At 40.1% G+C, this 26,125-nt stretch overlaps 1 protein-coding gene across 2 annotated transcripts; it reads left to right on the top strand.

Moving 5' to 3' along the window:
- The first annotated feature begins 579 nt into the window (after positions 1-579).
- Positions 580-25,128, top strand: rtel1 (regulator of telomere elongation helicase 1). 2 transcript variants are annotated; one of them, XM_047340430.1, is made up of 33 exons: positions 580-827; positions 1,487-1,682; positions 4,404-4,497; positions 4,812-4,893; positions 5,151-5,211; positions 5,992-6,067; positions 6,959-7,043; positions 8,983-9,048; positions 9,571-9,727; positions 9,874-9,912; positions 10,041-10,116; positions 10,664-10,761; positions 11,469-11,524; positions 12,206-12,277; positions 12,383-12,464; positions 12,693-12,825; positions 13,284-13,397; positions 13,645-13,685; positions 13,841-13,926; positions 14,028-14,105; positions 15,826-15,903; positions 16,443-16,589; positions 16,691-16,806; positions 17,019-17,142; positions 18,219-18,381; positions 18,472-18,629; positions 19,952-20,047; positions 21,113-21,323; positions 22,633-22,770; positions 23,191-23,322; positions 23,715-23,903; positions 23,994-24,116; positions 24,610-25,128. In XM_047340430.1, exons 1-32 carry the CDS (start codon positions 726-728, stop codon positions 24,071-24,073), a joined length of 3,426 nt encoding a protein of 1,141 aa, XP_047196386.1. In that variant the 5' UTR covers positions 580-725; the 3' UTR covers positions 24,074-24,116; positions 24,610-25,128. The 2 variants fall into 2 exon arrangements, with proteins under 2 accessions (XP_047196386.1, XP_047196385.1); XM_047340429.1 differs by having other exon boundaries at positions 23,682-23,903.
- The last annotated feature ends 997 nt before the right edge of the window (positions 25,129-26,125 follow it).

The following is a 26,125-nucleotide window of genomic DNA, read 5'->3' as shown; positions in this document are numbered from 1 at the left end:
CGCTAAGAAACATTTTCGACAACATTGCTTAGATTTTTTTTTTCTTCTCATCTTAATATCTGTATTAAGTATGTTTTATCATCGTACAATTTTAAACACAGTAATTATTAAAGACCTTCACAAACTGGAACTCCAAAAGGGGGACCTAAGTAAAATAAAAAACATACATCCTTCCTTGCACAGTGCATTATTTTAAACAGTGAAGTAAATAATTTAAAATCATTTACAACCATTCAACAGAGGGGTTAGATGTTCTCCTTTTACTGGAAAGAATATATTTACCCATGAGGATTATGTCACGCTAACCACATCAGAAACTGATGTATTTTGATTATTCAAATAAAAAAGAATATGGGAAATGATAAAGGTTGTTGTTTACTTTGCGTGATAAGCAGTTTTTAATATCCAGCCAAGATTTGTTAGAAACAGGGCATGGGGAAAGATTTGTTACTCTATGATGAAATGCAGCAGCCTTAAATTAAAATGGCACCACATCCGTCTGCTGCACCGTCTCTCTGCTCTCCGCCTGCACATGAACGCAGCACAGGGACGATGGTACAACGCGCATGCGCACTGAGCTGAGACCAGAAAGCTGGCGCCAAATTGAGTTTGTGACGTGAAGAGTTTAGTTTCGTCCGAAACAAGCTGTATATATCAGTCTGTTCATTTGAATGGGACCCGCGGGGACTGTTCCCTGTTAGTGAAGCGTTAGTTGGAGACTCGAGATGCCGACACTGACTGTGAATGGAGTCACAGTGAATTTCCCCTTCCCTCCATACGAGTGTCAGAAGGTCTACATGAACAAAGTGATTGAATGTCTTCAGACGGTAAGAAGTCAACAGCTGCTAATGACAACAACTACACCACATCACTGTGAGGCTGCTCTACACCTGACCAGCTGCTGTCATGGTGACCAGCTGGACACACACAGTCAGACAGCCAGTCAGCCGGATAGACAGCCAGTCAGATAGACAAAGAGTCAGACAGACAGTCAGACAGACAGTCAGACAGACAGACAGACAAACAGCAGTCAGACAGTCAGATAGACAAAGAGTCAGACAGACAGTCAGATAGACAGACAGACAGACAGCCAGTCAGATAGACAGACAGACAGACAGTCAGATAGACAGACAGACAAACAGACAGTCAGATAGACAAACAGACAGCCAGTCAGACAGACAAACAGACAGACAGCTAGTCAGATAGACAACAGACAGCCAGTCGGACAGACAGACAGACAAACAGTCAGATAGCAAAAGGGCTGCTTGCCCAGTAAAGCTCTGTATTTTCTGTATTTTATATCAATAACAGCAGATCGGCGGATCAACACTTCTCTGAAAGTAGCAGAATTATGAATTTGGGGAGAATCACAGACCTTGTTCTATCATGTGATAGTACATCTGTGAATATTAAAGAAAAATCTGTGCTTTGGCGGAGCTCTCTCTCCAAGATTCATCCAGTGGTCACGTGTGCCTGTTTGTTGCAGAAAGAGAACGGGGCTCTGGAGAGTCCCACGGGCACTGGTAAAACCTTGTGTCTGCTGTGTGCCACCTTGGCCTGGAGGGAGCACTTCAAGGACACCATCTCTGCCCGCAAGATAGCACAGAAGATGGACGGGGAGATGTTCCCAAACACACCGCTCGCATCCTGGGGATCGGCTGCCACAGACGGTGACACACCAAGTATGTTCATATCAAATCACCAGACAGCTTTAAAGTGTTCCAGTGGCTGGGTTCCTCAGATTACTATTAGGTTCACACTGCAGTCAACCCCTTACAGGATCTTTACACAATATTTGTGATTTTTAAGAAATCTGATGTCACATGTTAGCTAAATATGTTTTTCCCAGAGTGCATAACATACAGTATATCAGGATCCTTACATTTAGTCACATTTGAATGTACACGCTTTCATTTCGAGTGTGGTGGTCACTAGAAAAGTTTGTCTAAGTACCTAAACTACAGTTGCCATCGGAAATATTCAACCACCTCAAAAGGCATTGTGAATCAAGGTTAATGAAAATACATAACAAAAAGCCACATTACACAACAACAACAACAACAACAAATATATGTCAGTGATGTTTTATAGCTTCTGTGCAGCAACTGCTTTCTATAAATCTCACCAAAGATTTTCACTGGGATTTAAATCCAGGGACTGAGAAGGTCACTCCAGAAGCCTCTACTATGAAGCAGGATTTGTGGTTATCATGGTAACTTCAGGTTTACTTCAGGGTTTCCAGTCCTACAACGCTTGTTCACTTCGTAACTGGTTAAATCACCATGTTAACTTATGCTGAATGGCTAACCTGCTCCGTAGCAGGTTAAGTTTGAAATACAACATCAACCTGTATAAAATATAGATTCTCATCAGAGGGAATAATAAACCTGTGTCAGCTGCTGGAGCCCAACATAACCAACATGACATGTAGGAGCAACATGCTCCCAGTACCACAGACTGTAAATATTTACTTGAAAAGGGGGCATAGATAGTTTACAGATTTACCTTGTGACAGCCTCCACCCCTCCCTCCCCTCTCTCTCTCTGAGACTCGAACAGTCAGCTCTCAGTGACACTACACTGTTGTGCGGTGGCCTCTCTCCTTGAAGGGAAGGATAAGGGAAGTCTAAAACAGTGTCTGGTTGGTTAAGTCGATCTCCGCTGCCAACACACACAGTACATCTCAATCTCCCTGTTTCCTGATGCACCTCCTGTCACCTAAATACCAAATGCGCACAGTCATGACACATGAAAATAGGTCTATAGGTTTGTATTGACTAGTAATTGCAAACGTTTCCACCCCAGTGTGTCCTCAGAGTCAGTGCAGACAGTGTGTGTCAAAGTAAAGCTCATTAGGCGACTTCATGTGATTCAGTGAAACGTTTCATCTCTCGTCCAAGAGGCTTCTTCAGTTCTACAGGTCTTGTTAGTAAAGAACAGATTCATATCTCATGGCCCCCGAGTTATCTTGTTCCCACGCGTTATGTCGTGGTCACGTAATATTCTTTTCCTAAATGTCACCTTACACATTCACACAACTTTCTTTTACCAGCTGTCCTTCCTGCATTTAGCAGCTGTAACTGTGTTTCCTTTAGTCTGGATAATGTAACCCTAACCCTAACCCTGTTCTCCTCAAATTTTTCTAATATAACAGTTTGATCCTCGTTGTTAAATATGAGGCTCTGCTGCCAGTTCACTTTTCCATGTCTGTGATTGGTCATATGTAGTAAACCCCGCCTCTTTTATGTGAACGCACTCAGATCTTGATGAGGTAAACCTGGGTTGACTTACTGAGTTGATAACCAGCCTAATGTGATCGCTTAGCCTGGCTGCGATTGTTAGGTTAAGTTCACCCGGATTTTAGAAAGATATCTGGGGTATGTTGAACTCGTCGTAGTCAAGACCCCAGGACATTCCAGGATCTATTTCTCAACCAAGCTTTGGTTTACTTGGAGGTGTGCTTAGGATGATTGTCTTGCTGGACAGTCCAATGATGACTAAGGTTCTATTTCTAATTGAAGGCATCATGTTCATCCTTAAAATGCCCTGGTATTTCCGGGAATCCATGATGCCAGCTACACGGACAAGATTTTGAGTTCTTGCAGCAGAAGAACATCCCCACACCACCAGTGACCCAGCTCTATGCTTGACAGCAAGGATGGTATATTATTCTGGTCATAAGCCTGGCCTTTGTCACGCCAGACGTACTGCTGGTCCGTGTGTCCAAACAGTTCCAGTTTAGTTTCATCAGTCCATAAAACTGTCTCCAAAACTCTGCAGTACTATCCAAATTTCTCCTGGCATATTCTAGTCGACCTTTGATTTTCCTCTGGTCAAGAGTGGTGAGGGTACTTGATGAAATGGTGGTCTTTCTCCCATGGTTATGCAGGTTTGCAGCTGTGCCATAAGTTTTAAACTCCCTTATAATGCTCCCAATGATGTCTCTTGGAATGTTAAATCTTTGGGAAATCTCCTTATACCCAATGCCCTTCAAGTGCAATGAAATCATTTCCAAGCCTCACACCTTAAGGATTGTTATAGAGTTCCCAAATGCTTAATTATGCTTTAACTCATCTTAAGTCCATACAAACTAGCAGAATGTTTTAAAAACAGCTCAGCCATATCTGCAAAGAATAGGAGTTACAGTTTTTGGCTGGTAAACATACGTTCTCGAAAGGATTCTGAATTCTGAATCCATCTCTCACTCTATAAACGAAGCTCTTAATATCACCAGGTCAACCAAACAGCTGATTTCAGATGAGTTGATTCGATGACCTCTGATGTCTGTGACTTACACACAGTTCAACAGTTTTCTGTAGATGTATGATTTGTACATTTGGCAGTTAAACTATTGATTCATGTAACTCTGAAACAAAGTGTAATTAATGTGTCATTATGTCCCAGCCTACTACACTGACGTCCCCAAGATCATTTACGCATCCAGGACACATTCTCAGCTGGCACAGGTCATGAATGAGTTAAAGAACACTTCATACAGGTAAACTGTTTTACCAGTCATAACAAGATGTAAGGAATGTTCTTTTCTTTACATATCATGTGTTTTTCATGTTATTTTACTATTTCCATTTAAACAATGAAAATCAGGATCCCACTACGATTTGGATGTTTTACATGTATATAACCAGTCAACCTTCAATGTTTGACATTGATTTAAAGGCTTTAATGTGACCTATTCTCTGTGCAGTGTATTTCTCTGATTCTGGTGCATCACAGACAAGCTGAGCTCTCAGTATTGGGCCATTTCTGGTAAAGCCATAAATGTATATCACTGTACCCATATGTCTGTTTTAGGCCAAAGGTGTGTGTGCTGGGGTCAAGAGAGCAGCTATGTATTAACCAGGAAGTGATGCGTCAAGAGAGCAACCATGTTAAGGTAATCTACACCTCTGCTTTGTTCTTGTTGCCATGTCAGATGAACTGTCTTAAAGATTCAGACATGAAGTCTCTTATTTTATATTTAGAATAGTTTTTTAAATTGTGACTGTTTGGTCTGTATGAATGTCCTGATTCCACAGTCCGTACTGTGTGAGCATGTGTTGCTACTTAAAAGACGCAGAAGATTAGACACAAAAATTGGTGCAAACTGAACCAGTCTTCACAGTTTTAATACAATTTCTATGGATTTTTCAGGTCCATATGTGCAGAGGAAAAGTCTCCACCAGGTCATGTGTCTACTACAATAATGTTGATGGTAATGGTTTCACACTTGCAAGAGCTTTAAACACTAGATGTCTGTGAGGTCTGAAAGGGCAGCACTAAAGCTGCTTTAGGACATGCACTGAACTGGGATTGAGAGTAATTTAGAGCCTCCGGACTTTCAGCTGAGTTTCTCAGGCCAATCCCCTAATAACAACTCTGCAGAATGTCCAAATGAGCTGATGTGAGAACACAGCAGGAGATCCTCCGCAGGATTCACTGCGAGCGGACAGACTAACATGCGACAGACGCAAAAATTAAAAAACAAAAAGAGAAATAACTCATTGTCATACACATAGAAGACACTGACGAAACTGTCTAGAGAGCTTTTGGTGATCAGAGCTGGTGTCGATGTGCTGAAAACAAAACCATGTGATCTCTGCAGCAGAATTTATACTTTACATCTTACGTCTGCTGCATCACCACTCACCTGAACACATTGAAACATTTCTCTGTTGTTGTGAACGCGTCTGAGCGGAGAAGCTCCTGCTGCATTGTTCATGTGTGAAAGGAAAACCTGTGAGAAAGTCTGCGGACATCCTCCGGAGGTCATGTCTAAAAGCAGCTTTAATGACTGTATCGAACAAACTGACTGTCACAGGTATTATTATGTATCAAAATGTATTATGGAAAATCTGACCTGTCTAAATGTTTATCAGGCTATATGTAATATGTCATCACATGAAGTGTGAAGAGCACCTAGTCATGATATAGCACCTGTTATTAAATGCTGCTTGTGACCCCTTGCACATTATATGTATGTTTTCTTCTTTAGAGAAGAGCACTGACAGAGACTTGGTGAACTCTATCCTTGATGTGGAAGACTTGGTCAAATTTGGCAACAAACAGAGGTGAGATTTATCTACTCTTGTTCACTGACTTGTCGGTTTCCCCAGCAAATTTCTCAGTTCATTTACACCAAATATTAAAATGTGTTTCATATCCTGATTGTGTCCAGATCTGATTTTAACCTGATTTAATATGGGGTTTAAGATTCAAGAGGGTGGTCTTTCAGTTTGAGAGCATGATTTATTGATTTCATGTTTAGATTTTGTAATGCTCTGACTTCAAACCCTGCGCTCGCCATCTAAAAGCTCCTGCTTGTGTTTAGATTTCCAGTGCTCCAGCTTCTTCTGTGCTCGTGAAACGTCTGCTCTCCGATTTTTTTTTTGGTCTTTGATTTTTTTTTTTTGGCCACCCCCCCTAGTAAAAGGTCTGTAGAATGATCGAAGGAGCTTATGTGAGAACAGAGCAGGAGATCCTCCACAGGATTCACTGTGACCGAGTGGGTGTGTTGATGGAATTACTATCATGCGACAGACACAAAAAAACAAAAACAAAAAAAATATCTCGGGATGAAAAAGCAGAGCCACATAAGTAGAAGACGCTGACAGAGATGTCAAGAGAGCTTTTGGTGATTAGGAGCCGACGTTGGGAAACAAAAACCTGTGATCTCTACATCCTGGCTCTGCCTGCTGCAACACCCCTCACCTGAATGCTCTTGAGATTTCTGTGTCGTTGTTCATGTGTGAAAGGCAAACTCCGGAGAAAGCCCAGACCAAATGATGTAGACGTCCTCTGGAGTTCATGTCTGAAAACGGCTTTAGTTTTCCATCCATGTAAATACTACTGTTGCTGCCTTAGGAATGATATGTTGGTGTAATGTCCTTGTGCTGCAGCTTTGTTGTGTTGCTTCAGGGATAATAAGCTGAGTCCTTTTTCTTTTTCTCTTTTTTTCCCAGGGCCTGTCCTTACTATCTCTCACGTTCCTTAAAGCAGCAAGCAGATATCATTTTTATGCCTTACAATTACCTGCTGGATCCAAAGGTGAGCTGCCGTGAGAAATCGCATTTTCTCACTCGCTTCTGAAATTACCTCAGGCCCTGTTCATACCTGCACAATGACATGTTTTCTTTGTTTCCTTAAAATAACATATTTAAAATCATTGTGATGGTACATCAACTTAAAATAGGGAGAATAATATTGTATGTTAGTTTGTTTTTGTGTGTGAGAGAAGGACAGAGAAAGAGAGTGAGCTACAGTGGAGTGTTCACTAAAGCAGCAACACAGTATACTAATATATATATATATTGTACAACCCCAACTCAGAAAAAGTTGGGACGGTATGGAAAATGCAATTTAAAAAAAGACAGTAGTGATTTCTAAATTTAATTTGACTTGTATTTCATTGCAGACAGTATGAACATAAGATATTTTATGTTTTGTCTGGTCAACTTCATTTTATTTGTAAATATACATCCATTCCTGCCATTCAGGCCTGCAACACATTCCCCAAAAAGTTTGGACGGGGGCAATTTATGGCTAGTTATCAGGGAGAATGATTAAAAAGTGATTTGAAATAGGTGATGTCAACAGGTGATTGTAATCATGTGAGAAAATTATTGAAATGTTTAAATATAGTGTTCCTCAAAGAAGGATAGGACTGGATTTGGATATTTCATCCTCTACGGTGCATAACATAATTAAAAGATTCAAGGAATCTGGAGGAATTTCAGTGCGTAAAGGACAAGGGCGCAAGCCTAAGCTGACTAACCGTGCTCTCTGATCCCTCAGACGACACTGCATCAAGAACCGTCATTTATCTAGAAGCAATAGAACCACATGGGCTCAGGATTCTTTGGCAAACCTTAGTCAAGCACTACAATACGTAGTTACATCCACAAATGCCAGTTAAAACTTTACTGTGTCAAAAGAAAGCCTTATGTTTACCTATCCAGAAGCGCTGTTGACTTCTCTGGACTGGAAGGCATCTGGGATGGACCATAGCACAGTGGAAACATGTACTGTGGTCAGACGAGTCAGTATTTCAGGTCTTTTTTGGAAGAAATGGACGCTGTGTACTCCAGACCAAAGATGAAAAGGACCATCCAGACTGTTACCAGCAACAAGTCCAAAAGCCAGGGTCTGTCCTGGTATGGGGTTGTGTCAGTGCACTTGTTAAAGGTAACCTACACTTCTGTGATGGTACCATTAATGCTGAAGGGTAACTAGAGATTTTGGAGCAGCATCTGCTCCCTTCAAGACGAAATCTTTTCCTGGGACGTCTATGCATATTTCAACAAGACAATGCAAAACCACATTGTGCACACATTACAAAGGCATGGCTGCGGAAGAAGAGGATGGGGGTGCTGGACTGGCCTGCGTGCAGACCAGACTTGGCTACAATAGAGAATGTGTGGCACATTTTAAAACTCAAATGCGACAACGAAGACCACGTACTGTTGCACACCTTAAGACTTGTTTGCAGGAAGAAAGGGACAAAATGACCCCTGAAACACTTCATCACTTGGTGTCTTCAGTCCCTAAACATCTCTTAAGTGTTGTGAAAAGGAATGGCAACATTACAAAGTGGTGAATGCTTTACCGTCCCAACTTTAAAAAAAATATGTTGCAAGAATCAAAATTGAAATAAGTGTTTATTCTGAAAAAACAATACAATTCATGAGGTCAAACATCAGGCTCATGGAGAGGCTCAAACCACAGCTTGTATTTGCTCCAAGTTCCTGGCTGTAGAATGAGTCTCCTCATATCTCCAGTGACCACTGCGATCTCACCTCTATATATACAAATTAATTTGTACATCATTTCTGTTCACAAAGACCAAATGATGTTTCAAGCTGGTCGGACTATACAGATGGTTATCAAAGTGTTTGGTGACAGTAAAGTGCATTAACATAGACTTTAATTTGGTAATTGACCCCTTATAATGAATGTGGTCATTCTCTCCTCTCCCTTTGTTCCACAGAGCCGTAGAGCCCACAATATTGAGCTGAATGGAGCTGTGGTCATTTTTGATGAAGCTCATAATGTGGTAAGAGCTTATTTACTCTGTGATTAATTAACACTTCACTCAATTGTATTTGAGCACCAGTAGTGAGTGAGTGATTGATTGATTATAGGCCATCTCACAGCCTCCCTGATCTCTCTCTAAAAACTCTGTCTTTAACATGTTTGTAGTCAATCTCAGAGATGTGAATTATGATGCACTTGCGGAAATACTTAGTGTGAGGAATGAAAAAGGGGGTTTTGAGCGAGAAGTTGGAATAACATACTTTATACCCGGCTTTGAGAAGTTACATTATATGTGTGATGCTTCCATAATCAGAAATGGTGATTCAAACATTTTAAACAAGCAGTTGACTGAGGGTGCACCAGCAATGTTGATGGTTCAGTGCACCAACCAGAGAGAACATGCAAACTGAAATAATCCAGTAACATAGTGTTTAATCTGAGTCCATGTGGGAGAAATGATTCATGAGCATAGGGACAGATATGGCCGAGGGTTCTCATAGAGGACAGAGGATCCACCACATGATGTTTGTGTTTTCTGCAGGAGAAAACATGCGAAGAGTCCACGTCATTTGACCTGACTCCCTATGATGTAGCCTCTGCCATTAATGCTGTGGACAGGCTGCTGGTGGAGCAGGCTAAAGAAGCCAGCCACACAGATGCTGTCACTGAAAACTTCAATGTAGAATCCCTCAACTCAGGTTAGAATGCTTATTTATCTCAACCATTGACTTCACACTTAAAGATTGGCATTAATGATTTTTGATTGACAAAAGGCTTTAAACATATTTGAATTATTATTATTAATTCATTATTAATCTGCTGGTTATATATATTTTTCTTTCAGGTTTAAAAATAGATTTGGTCACCGTTGCTAAAATCAAACGTAAGTATTCTTTCAGGTATAAAGAAGATACACAACCCTTGTTTTGGTGCTTACCACAGTTATCTCATGAACTAGGTTTGACTGCACGTTAATCCTCTGCTCTGTGGGGTTTCTGTCTGCTCTGACAGAGATTCTATTGGATCTGGAAGCTGCCATTGATTCCTATGATGTTCCAAGTGACAAAGGCATCACTAAACCTGGAATGTGAGTCAAAATGTGGTAGTAGATACTGAACAGATTGCAACATTTTTAATTGATCAGTCCTTTCTGGCTCCTGCTGTAATCTACCAGTTAGATTACCATAACATCTTATATGGATTTCCACAGACACATTTCCACTTCCAAGGTGTCAGATTTATCCACATAGTGTTTTGAATCCACACAGTCTGATGAATCACATGAAAGTCATATGAAAAAGATTAGTCTCAATTAATTGTCTTATTTACCTCAGTAAATATCAATGAAACAGTATTTTATTAAATACAGCTCTGCCCTCACAGTGTAGCCTGCCTTCTACTTTGTACTTATACGAAACATAAAGTTGTGGATAATGATGTTAAATAAGGACATACAATGAATTAGTAGAGGCTCTATTTTACATTTCTTGACCAAAACAAGTTCGATATTGTATAGTGTAAAAAGAAAGGAATAAGAAGGACATTTTAAAGTGGTTCAAACAATATTATCCATTGCAACAACACTCCAGTGGATATCTGCCTTTTGACTTGCCACCTCTCCTTCTCTGTCTCAGCTTCATCTATGAGCTGTTAGAGAGAGCTCACCTGACCTACAGCAGCAAGACAGCAGTCCATGAAGCTCTGGAGCAGATCAGTGGATACTTAGCTGGGCGTCAGTGTGGATTCATTTCTACTTATTGCTTACAAGATGACATGTCACTTGATTTAGGATCTGTTACATTTTTCACTGTCTACGAAGAGATGTATCTTTCAACTATGGAGTCTGTTTTCCACTCATACCTGCCTATAAGCAGGAACTGAATGTAAATCAATATCTGTAATATGCTTTGGTGCCATACTCATGTTGTAAGCTGTTTTCAGGCATTAACCCCAGAGAATATTGGCACACTTGGGTCCAGACTTTCTCTGGAGGATGCCTTTCACATGTGAACAACACAGCAGGAGATTCTCTGCTCAGACGCGTTCACCACAACGCACAAATATTCGGAGGGTTCAGGTGGTAACTAGTTTCATTTTTGCTCCTGTCGCATGTTAGAAATGTTATCGACACACCCACTCGCTCATGGTGAATCATGCAGAGGATCTCCTGCTGTGTACTCTCATCGGATCATTCTGACATAATCTGGGATTTTTATTTGGAGGCTAGCCAGAGAAACTCTGCAGAAAGCCCAGATCCTCTCACTCGGACATTTATGTTTTCACATACAGCCCCTCTGGAGTATGTCCTGAGATTCTCGGGAGTTCAGTGCATGCCTGAAAGCAGCTTATGGCTATATCACACAGATTGTTTCAAAACAAATACAAATGTGCAGTAGTTGATATTATTAATAGATGAGATCTCATCTTGCTTCTCTTCAGAGACAGGAATATTCTTGAACACCAATGGACTGCAGAAGCTGGCTGATATCATACAGGTATGCTACATAATGAAGTTAAAGGAATCATTGTATGTTTGTGGAACACATTTATCCTCTTTTTACATTGAGTGAGATATCAGATGGAGATCAGACTCTTGTGTTAGGTAAAGAGGTGGAGTCGAGAGGGGGACGTGGAGGGGGAAACTGTCCAAAGTTTAAAACTACACCTCCCATCACATCCAAAGTTCACTGATTTAACATTCAGTTTTTACCCATACAAAACCCTATGCTTTATCTAGTAAACTGCACTATAGCATTATACCTACAGTAAGTATACAGTATATATCATAATAATAACCAGTCTGAAAGTGCTTAAATACAAAAGTTACTGTTTCTGGACTGTGTCCTCTCTCCTGGTTCTGTTGGGATTTCTTCCTGTTAAAAAGGAGTGTTTCTCTCCACTGTCACTAAGAGTTTGCTCATTATGGGAACTTAGGATTTCTCTACAATTATAAGGTCTTGACTTTATTATGTAAAGTGCATTAAGATCATTTATGTTGGGCTTTGGCGCTGTACAAATGAAGTTGAATAGAATTTAATTGTTTCTGTAAAGAATGCTCTGGAATTTTCTGGAAAATGTAAATTAGCACATGACCAGATTTACTGCTAAATGGCAGAGCCCATCGTTGATCTGTTGCATACACAGCAATTAGTTTTCTTCCTGTCTTTCTCTTGTAGCTGGTGTTCTGTGGTGAGCCATCAGAAAAGGACAGACAGCAGCAGATGCAGTTGAACACCTCTCATTTTAAGGTGCGTGTCCATCAGAACTCATAAAACAGGCAGGAAGTGATTTTGCATCTCCACACACTTATTTATGCAGTGACTTCAGCTGTCATATCAATGTGTTTGGCTCAGGTTCATATTCACAGAGACACCAGCTCTCACAAGAAAAAACAGAGCTCTGATGTGTGGGCGTCATCCTCATCGAAGAAACAAGGTAATGGTATGACCTTTATTCCTCAACTACACTCAGACACCAAACACTGTACAACAATACACCATCTTTAACTTGCTTTGAAATCACTCATGGCCATATTAAACCTTCTGTGTGGATATCTGAACCATGAACCCTGCTGACCTTTTAGTTCAGGTTGTTTCACTGTCCTCCCTCTACTCTGAGCAAGCCTGGTTAAATTGTTCTTTTGCTTTTCTTGGCACCTTGTAGGCAATATTCTGAGTTACTGGTGCTTCTCTCCTGGCTACAGCATGCAGGATCTGGTGAATCAAGGTGTTCGCTGCATCATTCTGACCAGTGGTACCCTCTCTCCTCTGTCATCATTCACCTCTGAGATGAGGATGTAAGTTACCTCCTACTCGTTGCTTCCCAAAGCTGGATTTATGTACAATTATGCAACCAACACTATAGACTGGGGCCCAAAGTCAATAGCTACCTTAATAAAGGGACTGCAAATCTAATTTACAAACTCAACAAAGTGGATTTAGTGCTTATTTAGTGTAGTTTTCATCCCTGTACGCTCTGAGGATTGTGATGTCCTTCTGTCTGTCTGTCCATCCACCATTGTTCCAGCCAGACATAACTCAGGATAAAGTAGACATGAGCCTGATAAAGTGCAGACTAAGCTGTTCTTAGCATGTACTGATTGCTACAAGACAAAGCAGAAATCATCAGGATTTATTATCCTGAATGTTAAACATCAAACATTTACACACTTAACCTTAGTAATCAATCATTTAGTTGTATTGGCAGCAGGAAAACCTTGATCTTGATCCCAATCTGTTTTTGTTGTTGCTGCAGAAAATTCCCAGTGTGTCTGGAGAACGGCCATGTGATTGAGCGGGACCAGATCTTTGTTAGCGTCATTGAACGAGGCCCAGATGGCGTGCAATTGAGTTCAGCGTTTGACAGAAGGTTAGTGTTTCCTCCTACAGACAAGCTTCTACACTTTTATACATACATACATACATACATACATACATACATACATACATACATACATACATACATACATACATACATACATACATACATACATACATACATAAAGAAGATTCCAGAGTTAATTTAAAAACCTTCATATTTTATTATAGGATAATGATATTTCCTAACTATCAAATATACTGCAAATAAAGCTCCTAATGTTTGTCTCTGTGGACAGGTTTGTTCCTGAAAACATGGCATCTTTAGGCAAAACTGTTGGTAAGATCAAACAATATATATCTTTATTCTTGCACGTTTCTGAGGATGAGAATGTTTTTTGTTAAAAAAAAGTTATCATACATCAGATTATTAGACTTCATCCTTTCTGTCATGATCGTCTCATGGATGTGTCTCTTGTTGGGTTCTCTCCTCAGCCAACATGAGCCGTGTGGTTCCTCATGGTCTCTTAGTGTTCTTTCCCTCCTTCTCTTTAATGGACAAAACACTGGACTTCTGGAGAGTGAGTGGAAATATAGCAATAAGGAAACACAAGACTGTATGATACCTGAATTGAACGTTATCATGTTAAATGTGCTGCTACACTGTGTTTTCTCTCATCAGGATAACGGACATGCAGATCGTATTGAGAGCATAAAGCCTATGTTTGTTGAACCTAAAGGAAAGGGCACCTTTACTGAGGTATGTGTAACTTTTATTAGAAATCTATTTGCATGTCTCAAAGTATTTCATGAGCTTTCATTGTGTGAACTGGTTAACTTCCTGATAGCAGTGTGATAATTGGATAACAACTTATGGCTTACAGGTTCAGTATGTAAGATTTAGGTGAAAGGGATTGAATATAAAATCATCCTAGTGATGTTTTCACTAGTGTGTTTCATCTAAATTGTATGAATTGTTGTTTTCTTTACTGTAGAATGGGCCCTTTTATGTTTAAAAACTTAGGGGAGGGTGAGGTGAGGGGTATTCAGCTGCAACATGCAACTTCACCACTCGATGTCACTAAATACTACACACTGAACCTTTAAATCCATCCTCTGTTACTTGCCCTATATCCACTCTTGATCCAGACGCTTTGTTAAAATCATTCAACTATCACTGCCTTTCCATCCATAACCAAACTGCTCAATTTATAACGAGATTACTAAAAACAAGTCACTTCCTCTGGATAAATGATCTTACCCTAGAGAGACAATGGAAGGTCAGTAAGTCTGAAACAGGGCTTACCACACTCAAAACTCAGTGTGAATGAATGCAAGATTGATATATTTTTCTGAGCTGATTTTTTTAAATAACAATATCCCTTAAGTTCACTTGAAGATTCACTTTGTAAACAAGGAATAGAATCTTAGGTCCCAAATCCATCCTGAATATATCCTTTCCTTCAAACAGTTTCAGTCTCAATGCTGGAGATGACCATCCTGCATATAAACGCTTCTTCCTGCATGCTAGATTCCATCCCCACCAAGCTGCTCAAAGACTATTCCCTAACGTTTTCCCTGTTGTATTAAAATGTCTTAATAATGTTTTAACCGTTTTAAACACGCCATCATTAAACCTTTGCAACAGAAATCTAATTCGGAAGCTCTTTCCTTAAAGGGCCCATATTGTGTCAAATACATTTTCTGGGCTTTTACTATCCGTAGTTACTTGAAGGGGGTCAGTAGGGACCCTCAAAGTATGAAAACAGTCACTCCGTGGACTTTTTCTGGACGTTACTCCTAAATTGGCCAAGGGTCCTGCTAAAACTTGAACAAACATGAGGACGGTGTAACTTACCGTTCAGAAACATCCTGTTGTAACCGACTGTAAATATGTGGCTTGTCTTCTATAGCTGCAAACATAACAACGTGTCTTTCAGCTCTGTTTACCAGAGTGAATGCGCCAGAATGAGACCGGTGATAGGCCTGGTCGCGTGTCACTCAAAGTGCAGTCAGCCAATCAGAGGAGGGGCTCAAGAGCCTGTTCTGTCTGCAGCTCCAGAGAGAGGCAGAAGAGAGGCCATGGAAATACACATTGCAGTAGTTTTTTCGACTTTAAACCACTGATATATCATCTAAGGGGTACCAACACCTCAGATTCAATCCCAGAAAGGTGTAAAATTTGGGGCCTTTAAGTTATAGTGTTAGTTTTAAGTCTAGGTTTTTGGGGAATTCATACCCCATGGAACTCTCTATCCTCTTTTAAATCCCTTCATAAAAGTTTTCTTTGTATTCAAGCTTTTATAAATGATTGACATTGGCTGTTATTTACCCTGGCAAATCTATTTTACTGTTATGTTTTCTCATGTTTCATAGTTTTATTTTTATTGTTTCTTCCTTGTAAAGCACTTTGTAACTTTGTTAAGTAAAGTTTTATATAGAAAAGTTTACTATTATATTTTATTACTCTCTGTTCGTAGGCTATTGATGGATATTACAACAAAGTCCGTGATCCAGCATCCAAAGGGGGAAGCTTCTTTGCGGTGTGTCGAGGGAAGGTGAGGTTTTTGTGTGTCCGTGAAGTCTGTAAACAAGATTGACCATTTTAGATAAGAAGAGCATATTGCTATCAAATGTTGTATGGATATTTACCAGAGCTAATGGTGAAAAGGAAGAGCATGGATTTGTTTTCTTAGAACGAGGTAGAACTGTTACTGATCATTTTTACCAGCACTTTACATTCACCACTGGTAGTATAGTTGTCACCAATAAGAACCAATCAGGAAGTGACACGTATTCAGAAACAGAGGGAGCCTTCTGTCCATACTCTGCATTAGTTTTGTCCATATTTTTGCATGTCTTCTAAAAGCTTCTGGATTCTGACTGAAAAGATGAAATGGAGAAGTACCACCGTAAACGTGGGGCGTAGTGTATCAAACAGTATCAAAAAGCGAGACAACCACAGTACATGAGGAAGAAATTAAAAAAATCGCGGAAACCTTTTGAGAAGACACTTTGCGAGTCGGTACAAAACTAGAGGCGTCTATATGATGTAACTTCACCTGGTCACAGTTCTGTGAATGTATTCCTGTATCAGGCTAGCGAAGGTCTGGATTTTACAGACAACTTTGGTCGAGGTGTCATCATCACAGGCCTTCCCTTCCCTCCAAGGATGGACCCTCGAGTCATCTTGAAGATGCAGTTCTTGGATGAGATGAGCCGGAAGAGAGTTCCTGGACTAAAGGTGAGGGAAACTGCTCAGAGTTTGACTGAAAATGCTCCATGACCATAGTTGTTGTTATATTTGTCTGTGTGTGTATATATAATGTGTGTGTGCTGGAACAGTACCTGTCTGGGCAGGAGTGGTACAGACAGCAGGCTTTCAGAGCTGTGAACCAGGCCGTGGGTAGAGTTATTCGCCATAAGGACGACTATGGAGCCATATTCCTGTGCGATCACAGGTCAGTCTTCAGTAACAAGTCATATTATTACCTACACTGAGATACTGAGGTCCTTGTGCAAGATATAATTAAGTAAAGTTAACTGGAATGTCTTTGGAAAAAAATTAAATCCTGAAGAAACCTCTAATAATTTTTTCTCCCACAGCAGCTTGACTGGGTCAATTAAACAAAAATCGAGGTGGTGAACTAAAATAATGTGACTTCTCCCACAGGTTTAAAAGCTCTGAAGCCCGGGCTCAGCTTCCATCATGGGTTAGACCTTATGTGCGTCTGTACGATGGCTTTGGGAATGTGGTCCGTGACGTCTCTCAATTCTTCAGGGTTGCACAGAAAATGGTGAGTCTTGGCACATGCACACAAAACTGCTATGATCAGTGTAGTGAGGGAGAGGGTGGGGCAGGTGGACATTACAGAATACACTGTTAAGTTCAATTTCAAGTTTAACAGACATTAATTACAACTCCTGCACCCAGTTAATTTTAGCCCAAAATATCATATATAGTATGTTCAGAAATAATTGTTGGTTTTTGGTCAAGAAAGAAATACAGATATGGTGCACATTTATGTAGTTATCTTTAAATTATTTTTTATAAATTTTGCGATTATTCAACTTAATAAAAAATATATTGCGCGTCGTTTGTGTACATCCCCTTTTCCATCCCGTACCAGCAGCACAGGATTCAAAAGCGGAGCCATACATGTAGAAGAAATAGACTAGACATAGTCCATGTGCTGGAAACAAAAACATGTGATCTCCGCAGCGGAATTATTACGTTTTGTCCTGCCTCTGTCTGCTGCACCAGCCCTCACCTGAAAGCTCCAAAGATTTCTGTGTTGTGATCGTGCCTGACTGGAGAATCTCCCACTGCGTTGTGCATGTGGGAAAGACAAACTGTGGAGAAAGTCCGGACATCCTCCAGAGTTCATGTCTGAAAACGGCTAAAGAGTTACACTCTATTGTCACATAAAGAACCTTTGATATGATCAGCTCAAACTGAATTTTTATTGAGCAGATTGATTTAAATTATTGCCTATGTGCATTTAATTTTCATAAGTAGCTAGCTACTGCTCTCCAGAGGTAAGGACAGACTGTAACAGATACAGTGGATTATATAATCAGCATATAGTAATATGTCTTGTATTTGTACAATCCTCCCTTAAATCCATATGCAATGACAGAGACACTCACTAAAAATAACATGTAATTTATGACTCTGAGCTCCTGCACCTAATTGATACATTTAACATACTGTATGTGTGTGTGGCAGAATGCAGCTCATCTGCACTGAAGGGCAGGAACAAAAACCTCATTAAATCTGACCTGCCTGTGTGTTGACAATGAATTGTGGAAGTTGATTTCAGTTGATTTTAAGTTTAAATGGACTGCTCGTGGTTGTGTTTGACTGTGACAGAGGCCTGTAGTAGAAAAGACTGCTGCAGGGAAATGTAGCACAGAGTGCCTATCAGACACTCAGTCCTCTGGCTTCACTTCCTGCGCATCCACCCAAAGCTCCCACACACAGAAGGCTAAGATGTTGGACAGCCACCTTCCCAGCCTGAAGAGGAGGAGGCTCAGTGAGTATGAATATAAAGGCATGTTCCCATGAGAAGCTAGTCCTTCATGTGTCGTGAGTCGTAACCTGTTGTCTGGTCTTTGTGTGTCAGATGAAAACACTGGAGCTAGTGGGATGGCCAAAATCTGTATTGAGTACGAGTGTGAGGTGCAGGAGAGTCAGAGGAGACCAGCCAACCTGTTGGACGCTCTGGAACGAGGTGACGTCCACGATGGAGAGGGCGCTGATGCTGCCGTGGGAGAGGAGAAGGTAGTGTGTGTACTGTGAGACACAGTGACCTGTCCTAAAAGTCAATAGCAGTTCTCTACTTTAGACCCAGTTCAGACCTTTTTCAGGTGATCCAATCACAAGTGGAAAGCTGGAAGTACAAGTTTGAACATACCCAAGATGCATTGAGAATACAAATAAAGGATGCAAATTATTTGCATTGAAGCTTAATTGAATCTATTTAACTGTACAACTCCGAGTTTTGCACAGACAATCAATTTTTTTACAGCCTTACTCTTGTGTGCAGTGTTTAACAGGCGACCCGCCTCAGTCCAATTCATCCCCACAGTTTAATAATGATCAGAAATTGCTTTACAAATATTAGATCACTAACTCTGTGTTTTATACCTTCGTTAAATTGAAGACCAGTATGCAGCAGCGCCTCTCTGACACATCAGTGTCTGTGTTGACTGGTTTATCATCTTGAACCTTTTATAGCCTTTGACATCAAATCTTCTGCCTTGTCGTTTATCTGGCGTCATGTGATAATACTCTGTTCTGTTTCAGTTAGTATTGCTGATACATGATAATGAACCAAACAGCTTTTTGTCTGTAAAAAATCTAACAGATAGTTATGCGATCCATATGTGCCTGAACATTGTGTAATGTGATATTAGGAAAACATGTGATATGCGATAACGTTGTTGAATATCGCGATGACAATATGACTTGCGATAAATAAACATAAACGGTCCCTAGCTACGGACGCAGAGACCACGGACAGCTCCACAGTGCCCACATTTTATTGTTTATATTTTGACATATTTGTATTATTTTTTATTTATTTAGTTTTTGCATTTCAGAAAATGTTTGAAAACCATATGGCACTCAAATATATTCAATAGGTTTAGTTTGCAATTAATCCTACAGAAATGCTGAATGTATGTCTAAAAAGTTAACGGGTCAGGTGTTTATTTTAATACATGTCTTTTTTCTCTTTATTTACTTTTGCTATTGAATAAGGCAAAAGTGATTTATTTAAAAATCTGATTATTCAATGAATAAGTGGAATAATCTATAGAATGCTCAATTATTAATATAATTGATAGCTGCAGTCCTAGTTGGAACTTGAAGATGTGCTGGGCCACATTGAAGGACCAGCTACTAAGCAAAGGAGAGACCTGTGTACACAATAACTTGTGGTAAATTTCTTGTTCAGTTAAATTTTTGTGTGAGGTTTGCAGGTCAACACAGTTATTACTGATGTAGGTCACTCTCTGAAACAACAATGAAAAAATACACTTATTCGACATTTTATTTCCAAAGATTATAATTGTGTTCAATTGTGCACTTTTCTTTTGAAGGCAAACCATCTGTCCACCCTCTCTCTTAAACATGACAAGAGGATGGAAGATGAAATGCGGGGAGGAAAACGTAAAATCAAATTGGTCCAAGAGCAGGTACATGTTGAGTTTAACAAAACAATTTTTTCCACAGATCTGTTCAACCCACTGTGCTGCTGTGCAGTTAGAGCATCAAGCCCAATATACATGTTTTGAGTATAAAGTAAGATTTTCTGACAAGTGAAAATCACAGCTGAATTGCCTCCTTCATAGACAGGGGTGTAAGGACGTTTACGCCCATCTGTGCGTTCCACTGCGCTGTGAGAGATTTGACTATTTCCTCTCGTGTGTGTGTGTGTGTGTGTGTGTGTGTGTGTGTGTGTGTGTCTCAGCAGATATTCACACACAGATATTAGAGTAATAAGAACTGGGTCAGTGACAAACATCTTTGTAGATTGGATTTATTCCATATTTACTGGCGCTCTGCCCACCCACCTTTAATTTGTGACGCGATCTTTTAAAAGTGTGAGAAAAACAGAGGTAGAAGGTGGTGGCAGAAACAAATATTTTGTAGTTCCATTTTGATTTAATCAGTAATTCGTAATTATTAAGTGAAATATTTAATAATCTCTTCATCGTATGTTTTTACTATTTTTAAAGGCTGTCTAGTGATTAGGAGAACTAATCATCCTCTGAAACCATGAAGTCAGTTGTACAATGTCCAACAAAATAATCCTGAGGATGTAGTGATCAAAATATTATTCATTATAATTCTTCTTTTAAATGTGTCAATTGAGTTGCCTGTCCGTGTGTGGAGTGAAACTAGCCTGATGGTGTAATGTGATGTGACACCACATTACTGCATGTGTCTGACTGTCAGACACATGCAGTAATGTGGCTCCTTCATTCTTATGCCTCTTTGTGTTAACAGTACACACTGTCACATCAATTCAATTGTAAGCATTTTTGACCAATTAAATAAAGACTAATATTATTTTAAGTTGGTCTCCGTGTTTGTTTTATGCGACTATTTAATGTTTTGCTTTAATTTTTGATTACTTTAGCCAATTATTCTGTGATAAATCTGTATTTATGGGTTCTGTATCTTTAGATTTGTTTGTTTCTGTGAAAGAAAAATCCAGTTGACCATCACATTGTGTGTATTTTTCTCCATCTATTAAGAAAATCAGCGTGTCAGAGGATGTGTGTGGGGAAAGTAGAGCCAGCCGAGCTAAGACGTTTCTGGCAGAGATGAAGAAGTCACTGAGCCAGGTCAACTTCGATCGCATCGTGCAGGCGCTGCAGACCTACAAGAAGACAGACAACCTGGATGTCCTGCTCACTGAGACAGCTGTCTTAACTGAGGACACCAACACTCACAGTCTGCTCCGTGGTAAGTCCTCTGCTGTAATAAACAGTCAAGCGCCCTCTCTAACCCTCAACTTGTCTCTTAGCTGAACTTCACATTGTGGTAAATTGCAAGACCAAATACCTGAAAATCACACGAGGACGATATCCTGCTGTGTGTACACATCCTCTGGACTTTGTGCAGACTTTATACTAGGGGGCCAGACGGAGTGAGTCCGGAGCCTCTCACTTGGACATTTGCGTTCACACATACAGCGAGAGGAGGACTTATGGAGTTCAGTGCCCGTCTAAAAGCAGATTCACTGTCTTACAGAAACCCATGAGAAAAGTAGGGTTCACCAACAAAGCAGGTGACTTCCACAGGGGCCTTAAGTTCCTGTGTACACTGTCAGTTATTTCACATAATTGATTAATTGATCTAAGATGCTTTACCTACATCCCCTGTCTAGAGGAGTCTGGGTCAAAATCTTTTTTTAAGAACTTAATCATTGTTACTTTTATTTGTACATTATGATCACATTGTACAAATTCACACTTAGAGATATGCATGCTAGCATGCTGCAGATTGTACTGGTGAAATTATTAGTTTTACATCTATGGATGATGTCCACTAAGCTTTTCAGCTGTACTACATTACAACAGGCCACAACATGAAGTGGGTTCCTCGATGACTCATATGAAGCCTGGTGAGCTTCAGTCACTTTCCATGGTCGCTCCACTCTCCTCCCAAACTGTCCCTTGGGACATACCAAAATACTTCCATAAACTAAACAGGTCCTCCTGACAGGCCACTGCACGCAATTCTCGCTCTCCATCTGCCTTCAGTTCATCTCATCTAAGAACCACCCTCACAAGGCTGACAACCACTCAAGTGACACAATTGACAGCCTGTGACTGACATCAGTCGAATTAAACAAACATAATCAATGACGTTTTTTCTTCAGTTCGGCTACCAAGGTTTTTGGTAGATATATTATTCACCTGCACAGAGGTTGCTTTTTGTTCATCCTCATGTAACGTCAACACATCAGATTTCCACACAGGCGCAGAACTAAACAGTCAAAGTTCAGTATTGAAATCAAATCCTCTCATGAGTGGCTGCTGAATTTTTCTAACAGGTAATTCTTTACTTTAAAAATAAATCAGATTTTCACTACACTTAGAAGTTAATTCAGACTGTTTGACATGTTACACGTTTGATGAAACCATTTTCTTTCTCTTGATATACAAATAATCAAGATATAAAATGAAGCCCAGTAATGGTGATATGCACAATACATTGCACTCAAGCTTTTTCGTCACCAGTTGATTCTGACGGAGCCTCTGTGTCGCAGGCTTCTACCAGTTTGTTCGGCCACATCACAAGAAGAGGTTCGATGAGAGGTGTGTGGAGCTGACAGGGCAGGGCTGCGGATACAAACCGGACCACTCACTGTCAAAGGATGAGAAGAAGGTGCTGATACTGCAGAGTGGTACGGATCACTCAACCCACCTCTCTCCTCTGTGTGTCTGATAGCATTGAACATAACTGGCAAGCTCAAACACAATCATTAAACAATTCTTTCAGTTCATGTGTTAATTCTGTCATTTTCAGAAGCATGTTGGTTGTTGCTATTCAGATTGTTTTATGTTAGAACATGTCCTTATCTCACTTTAGTGGTAGAAGTTGTGTCAAAATACTAATTACCATTTGTTTGAATAGTTATAGTTTATATGTAAGTCCTCCTTCCAGCTCCTGTATCTTTATTATAAATAATTTCAGTCGTTTTTCTGTTCTCCAAAGTTACAACTACTAATACTTTTTTCTGCTTGATCATTCTTAATCATTACAGTCAGAACAGCTTTGTTTCATTGCATATGGTGGAGAGCTCATCTGTCTTACTTTCTACCAGCCACAGACCGTGAGCCTGCTGTGAGTCTAACCTCCTCCAGTGGGACGTCTACCTGCAGGCAGCTTAATACAGAGCAGCTCAACAAAGGGGGACATCACTTAAACCAGCAAGGATTAAGAGAACCTGCGACTGGTAGGACATCCTTTAACCTCTGATGCTGTGTACACTTCAATGATTATTTCATCTCTTCACTCTCCATCTGACATGAAAAAGATTCAGCAATAAACAAATAGAGCGATCAAATCTTAAATATGAAGCTGTTTTCAGACATGACCTCCGGAGGAAGTCCGGAGTGTTGTTTCATCAGCTCCTCCAGACTTTCTGCGGACTTAAAACTAGCGGGCCAGACAGAGAAAGTTTGCAGAGACTCCAGAGGCTCTCACTCTGGAAATTAGCTTTTACACATAGAGCCCCTTCCGAGAAAGTCCATAGGATCTACAGAGTTCTGTGCACATCTAAAATCAGCTTAAATCTGTGTCACTATGCATTAGATAAGCTCCAGCCCCCTTTCCTGTGTTCATCAGCTTCTGCTCCAAAGAAAGACGTCCACGTTGCTTTTCTGGCTGATGTGAAAAAAGCCCTGGGAGCAGAGAAATCAGCTGAGCTCTTTAAGACCATTAACAGCTACAAGAAGACGGACAATTATGAGCAGTTGGTGACCACAGTGGTGAGCTTATTTACAGAGAGAGACGAGGACTTCAACCTTCTAGTCCGTAAGTTCTAACAAGTAAATCATTTTAAATGTTTGATCCAGCGGTTCTCACTGCTCATTTTCCTATTTCTTTCATGTTTTCTTCATTAAGGATTTGGCATGTTTATTCGCACCCACCATAAGAAGCAGTACAAAGAGATGGTGGATGCTTTGAAAGGTCAGCCAGTGTGAACTGCTGATGTCCCTGCTGTGAATGAAGACCTGCAAAGAAAAGGTATATCACAGAACCACTGATCATCGTTTACACTGAGAAACCACGGAGCAGTTGATAACCAACTTCATAGAACTGATTATTAGGATGATCAATGTTAGATGAGGCCAGATAATTAATAGATATCCTGGGTGCTTGTCCATCTGTGTACGTGTATGTCTGTCTGTGTGTCCATGTGCATGTGTCCATATACATGTCTGTCCATGCGTGTGTGTGTGTCCGTGTCCGTGTCCGTGTCCATAAGGAAGATGTCACCCAGTGCTAGTGTGTCTCTGTGTTGCTCTATGCTACAGAGGAACAAGCTATATTAGTGTATAATAGATAGACGCAAAGTTCTTATTAGTAGGAGATGCTGCTGGTTTAGGTGTCCTCTTTAGGTTGCTTACAGCTTTCAACTCCCTCACACTCAACAAAACAGTACTATTAGCTGTTGTTCATAGAACAATACTGTCTGTTTCATGTAGCCTTATAATTCTTTTGCATTTTTCTCTCTCAGCTTGTCACCTCCTTTGAGAACTGGAGACATTGTGTCCTCAGGCAGCCACAAAGCTGTTACTGATATGTTCCTTCTGGCAAACTGGGCTCTGTTTTGGGGCAGTAACTCCTCTGAACGCTGCAGCTGGATGCGTTCTGGTTGGGAAGTCCTCTGTACATCACAGACTGAGCAGATGAACCAGATTTACTTTTGGAATCAACATTTACAAGTGGCGCCTGTAACTCCTGACGACGCTCGTCAGCAGTCCCATGATCCCGTGTTCTTCTCCATCTGCCCAACAACGAAGAAGAGTAGATCACTCATTTAAAAGGTGTTTTGAAACATGGGCTGTAAAGGTTTATAATTTAATTGCAAGTAAAGCAGACTGTCTACTAACACTAGGTCTTACAATAATGTAATTAAAAGTGAACTTGTAATATGTGGTGGCAATTTCTGTGAATCAAGCACAAATTCAAACACTGGACTCACAGTACAATCACCTCCATGACAATATTAAAAATAAAAAATCTTTGGAATCAATTGAATTGAATGTATGAATTTATTCATGGCTCTGGTTTCTTCAGCCTTCGTTATGCTACCTGCTGATTGGTAGATGTTGGGTCAGACTTCAGACAGGCTTGTGTCATATTTACATAAGCTTTTTCTATGGTGAAGTGTCAACCAGAGATCGATGGTGGGTTCATGTGGTGTTGGAATAATCAGAAACATTTGTTTCCCTCTCCATCTCAAGCCAGAAAAATTCAGAAGAGTTTTTGAGTTGCTAACGTCATCACTTATGAACCAATTAGCATCATTTAACAATTGTCTCTAAATAGTAGCTTCTAATGTCAACTTGCGAAATGTTACTTTTGTCCCTTTTGAACTGCACGTCCATCTCTCATAAGTGCCCAATACCAATACAGATGTTTTTATGATCACATTTAAAAAGAAATAAGTTGTAACACATTTTGGTTTCAGCTTCCTTTTTTTTTTTCAACAGGCAATAACATTTATAACATTAACAACAATGTAAGACAGAGCTAATCTAAATATCACATAAATATGCAAAAACGCAAAAAATCATAAGTGAGTAAATTTCATTCCAAAAAATTTAATAAATACAATTAAAATGTGAAGCAAATATAATTTGTCTTTCCATCTAGGGGCTAATTGAGTGACACTTCAGTGATTTGTACTCCATGATGTGGGTGCTGCTTTTGACAGTCGATCATTGCATTCTATTGGATAGACTGAGGAAATGGGTGGGCTTAACTGGTACTGCAATGAATTGGATCAAATCCTACCCATCAGACACAAAAGTCTGCGTGCCGTTAACAATCATATGTCTTCACTTGCTGACTTCAAGTATGGGATACCACAAGGGTCAATTTTGGGACCGAATAGGTAATACTATCCGGGGACATGATGTTGAGCAGCATGTCACTAAACTTGTACAAATGTGTTTTTATCAACTGGGGAATATTGTGAGAATTCAATATTTTACATGTTTTTATCTCATCATGCCTGGATTACTGCC

The sequence above is a fragment of the Hippoglossus stenolepis genome, chromosome 6, assembly GCF_022539355.2.
Source record: "Hippoglossus stenolepis isolate QCI-W04-F060 chromosome 6, HSTE1.2, whole genome shotgun sequence".
NCBI lineage: Eukaryota > Metazoa > Chordata > Actinopteri > Pleuronectiformes > Pleuronectidae > Hippoglossus > Hippoglossus stenolepis.
Note: the sequence above shows the minus strand (reverse complement) of the source record. Positions and strands in the feature narration are given on the sequence as shown.

What these genes read in the sequence shown, in the direction of transcription:
- rtel1 (XM_047340429.1), top strand. Translation starts at nt 726, where the DNA reads ATGCCGACACTGACTGTGAATGGAGTCACAGTGAATTTCCCCTTCCCT. An exon ending in ATTACCTGCTGGATCCAAAG is followed by an intron (nt 7,044 to 8,982) that starts GTGAGCTGCCGT and finishes TTTGTTCCACAG; the next exon opens with AGCCGTAGAGCCCACAATAT. An exon ending in ATCCTCATCGAAGAAACAAG is followed by an intron (nt 12,465 to 12,692) that starts GTAATGGTATGA and finishes GGCACCTTGTAG; the next exon opens with GCAATATTCTGAGTTACTGG.